The sequence below is a fragment of the Myotis davidii genome, unplaced genomic scaffold (assembly GCF_000327345.1).
Source record: "Myotis davidii unplaced genomic scaffold, ASM32734v1 scaffold954, whole genome shotgun sequence".
Taxonomy (NCBI): Eukaryota; Metazoa; Chordata; class Mammalia; order Chiroptera; family Vespertilionidae; genus Myotis; species Myotis davidii.
Genome location: NW_006285487.1, coordinates 88,295 through 91,693, shown reverse-complemented (window position 1 = coordinate 91,693; position 3,399 = coordinate 88,295). Strand labels below are relative to the sequence as shown.

The 3,399-nt window shown below is 58.1% G+C and overlaps 1 protein-coding gene across 1 annotated transcript in view; it reads right to left on the bottom strand.

The window, feature by feature from the left end:
• The window catches only part of RHCG (Rh family C glycoprotein), a 17,673-nt gene that overhangs the window by 8,677 nt on the left and 5,597 nt on the right, over nucleotides 1-3,399 (bottom strand). The window contains exons 4-8 of the mRNA XM_006756282.2: nucleotides 2,486-2,652; nucleotides 2,084-2,221; nucleotides 1,810-1,946; nucleotides 1,182-1,306; nucleotides 983-1,056 (exon numbers count right to left, since the gene is read on the bottom strand). Coding sequence (XP_006756345.1) covers nucleotides 983-1,056; nucleotides 1,182-1,306; nucleotides 1,810-1,946; nucleotides 2,084-2,221; nucleotides 2,486-2,652 — 641 coding nt within the window. The remainder of the gene's footprint in view (nucleotides 1-982; nucleotides 1,057-1,181; nucleotides 1,307-1,809; nucleotides 1,947-2,083; nucleotides 2,222-2,485; nucleotides 2,653-3,399) is intronic.

The following is a 3,399-nucleotide window of genomic DNA, read 5'->3' as shown; positions in this document are numbered from 1 at the left end:
CTGGAGGCAGACATGCTCCCCCTGAGTTTCGGATTCAGAAGGACACATTCTCAGGGGATGCTGGTGGGGACCCCACTCTCCGATTCATTGCTCTAGACCAGTGGTCCCCAACCTTCCTGTGGCCACACCCCATTTAAGCGTCTCTAACATCCTGATGTGCCCCCCTCCCCCATGACATGGAATTCTTATTATTCAAAAAGTGAGTTCCTATTCACGTGGAGGAAGCCTCAAAGGCCATGAGCTTGGTCTAAACAAGCTTCCAAAGAACATGGCATCCATGACAGAGAAAAATGAAAGAATAGAAGGACAGTTGAAGTACCCTGGAAGAAATCGTTGGGAAAATACTAGTAAGAATAATATGAAAAACTAGCATATAAAGTTTTAAAACATAGAATAGAGACTGAAATGCATAAATATATCACAATATATATTTATAGATTGTACATGAGGGCCCTAGCACCAGAAGAAATGCAAAAAGTTCACTTTTTAGTTTTTTATGTAATATATTTTTATTGATTTCAGAGAGGAAGGGAGAGGGAGAGAGATAGAAACATCAATGAAGAGAGAGAATCACTGATCAGTTGCCTCCTGCACACCCCCTACTGGGGATTGAGCCCATTACCCAGGCAAGTGCCCTTGACCGGAATCGAACCTGGGACCCTTCAGTCCGCAGGCCGACGCTCTATCCACTGAGCCACACCGGCTCCAGCAAAAGTTCACTGTTAATAACTCATTCTCGAATTGCCCCCCTTAAAAATCAAATTGCCCTCCTATGGGGCATGTGCCCCATGTTGGCAACCATTGCTCTAGATTAAAGCCTCAACCCCAGGAGACACAGCCTCCGGGAGGAAGGAGCAGGTAGTGTGGACTCCTTCCCCACCCCTCAATGCCAGGCTCCCCAGGCCCCAGCTCTGGGGAGAGGGGGGACAGTGTCCTTGTGCCAGGGGTGGGGCTTGGGGCAAGACAAGTCCGTAGAACTCACCTCCCAGTAGACCGCATCCTCGAAGCAGTTCTCATCAGAAGCTTGGCCCCAGATGGGTAATTTCAAAATGCCTCCTAAGGAAAGTCAGAGGTCAGGACCCACTTCCTCTCGGCCTAACCCGACCTCTAAATTCTTGGGCTCCCCGACCACCAAGCCTCACAACGGCCCCGCCTCCCCTGGCCCAGCCACTCCCACTCACCCACAATGAGGCCGCCCACCAGGGCCATGGCCAGGGACACGAAGATGCCTGCGGCCTGGAAACTGCCCTGCAGGCTCGCGGACCATTCAGTCTTGAAACCGTCAAGGTTAAAGGCGTGGGCAAGCCTGGGGTGGAGACAGGAGGCAGGTCAGGGCCCCTCAGGGAGGCCACGGAACCCCGTGCTGCCACTCCACAGATGTGAGCGGGCACCACTGTTCCACAAGCCCCGGGCCTCAGCCTTGCCATCTGCAAAATGGGGGCATGGGAGCGATCAGACGGTCTCAGACGTTTGTGGAAGGACAGAGCTTGGGGGAAGAGACCCGTGAAAAAGACGCGTCCCGTTGGGGAAGGACCAGAAGAGAGACACAGTCTGGGTCCCCTGCATCTCCATCTGTACCCTTCCTTATTTAAAAATACATTTTTATTGATGTCAGAGAGGAAGGGAGAGTGAGAGAGATGGAAACATCAGTGATGAGAGAGAATCATGGATCGGCTGCCTCCTGCACGCCCCCTACTGGGGATCGAGCCCGAAACCCGGGCATGTGCCCTGACAGGGAATCAAACTGTGACCTCCTGGCTCATAGGTTGACGCTCAACCACTGAGCCACACCGGCCGGGCCATACATACCCTTCCTGTCCATAAACTTGAATGTTGGCACAGGCCGCCGTCACAGCACCCACGATACCGCCTATGATGCCGGGCATGCCATGCAGGTTGTGGATGCCGCATGTGTCCTGGATCCGTAGGCGGGACTCCAGGAATGGCTGGGGAGGGGGGAGGGGTGCTGCTCAGGCCGAGAGCTAAGGCTGGGGGTGGGGAGGCCAGGATTCTGGAGGTCTCGATACAGAGACCCAGGATTCCCCATTCCCCCTTGCATCCCCCCCTCCGCTCCGGGCCTCACCGTCAGGTACACAAAGCCCAGGGTGGAGACGATGCCGCAGATGAAGCCGACAATGAGGGAGCCGTAAGGCATGAGCATCATCTCGGCGGCGGTGCCCACGGCCACCCCTCCGGCCAGCGTGGCGTTCTGGATGTGCACCTGGGCAGGGCGGGCAGGGCGGGCGGGACGTCAGGCCTCCCGCACGCAGAGCTCTGCGGAAAACCAGCTATGCCATCGGGACAGCTCCTTTCTCTCTGGGCCTCAGTTTCTTCATCCGCGCAATGGGTACAACGATCCTTACACCGCCTGCCTCACAGAGTCCTTGGCAGGGTCTGGGGACGTGTGCCCACCGGGCATAGGCGATCGAAGCTGCACCCCTCCCCAGGTCCCCACTGTCCCTGCCCCCCCTGGCCCCCTGCTCACCATGTCCAGCTTGCCCTTCTTGTGCAGGGCGCTGGACAGCGCCACCGCGGTCAGCACGCAGGCTGCCAAAGAGCAGTAGGTGTTGATGGCCGCTCGGTGCTGGGCGTCTCCGTGATTGGACACAGCCGAGTTGAAGCTGGGCCAGTACATCCAGAGGAAGAGGGTGCCTGGCCAGACCAGATAGGGCGGGGGGCGGGAGAAGAGGCATTAGATGGGTGGGCCACGCCCAGCTGTCTCCCGTCCCTGTCCCTGTACTCATGCTGGGGGCTCTTCTTAAAGGTCCCCCCCCAGCCGCCTCGCTCACTTACCTTCCTCTCCGCCCCAAGAAGTCTTACCCGACCCATGACTGAGCTACCTGCCCCCCAACTGCTCCCACACCACCACCACCAGGGGCAAGTCTTTCTCTCCCGGGACGGGGAAGTTATCTCTTCCATTCTCTGGAATGAATGGGCACAGGGAGGAGATGGAGCACCCCGCCCTGGCCCCAGGATGGGAACCACAGTGTCGGCCCCAGGGCAGCCTGGGGAAAACACAGGGTGGCTGCCCAAAGCATCGGGGATTCTGGAAGGGTCTGTGAGCACCTTCCCTCCCGCCACGGGGAACCGGCAGCGACCGCCATGTGGAGATCAGTGTGACCGCGGCGGCCCTCAGGCATCACGCGGGCCCTCAATCCCCGTGACAGCCTCACCGATCATGGCAAAGAGGTCCGAGTGGTACACAGCGCTCTGTCTGGCCTTGCTCTGGTACAGGTTGGGCCGGTAGAGGACCCAGGTCACTGTGAGCCCAAAGTAGGCGCCGAATGTGTGGATGGTCATGGAGCCCCCTGCGTCCTTCACCTTGAGAACAAGGGGCCAGTCACGCTCTGATGTCCTCTCCCCCCCTTCCCCCCCCCCCCCGCACGCCCTCGCCAAGCC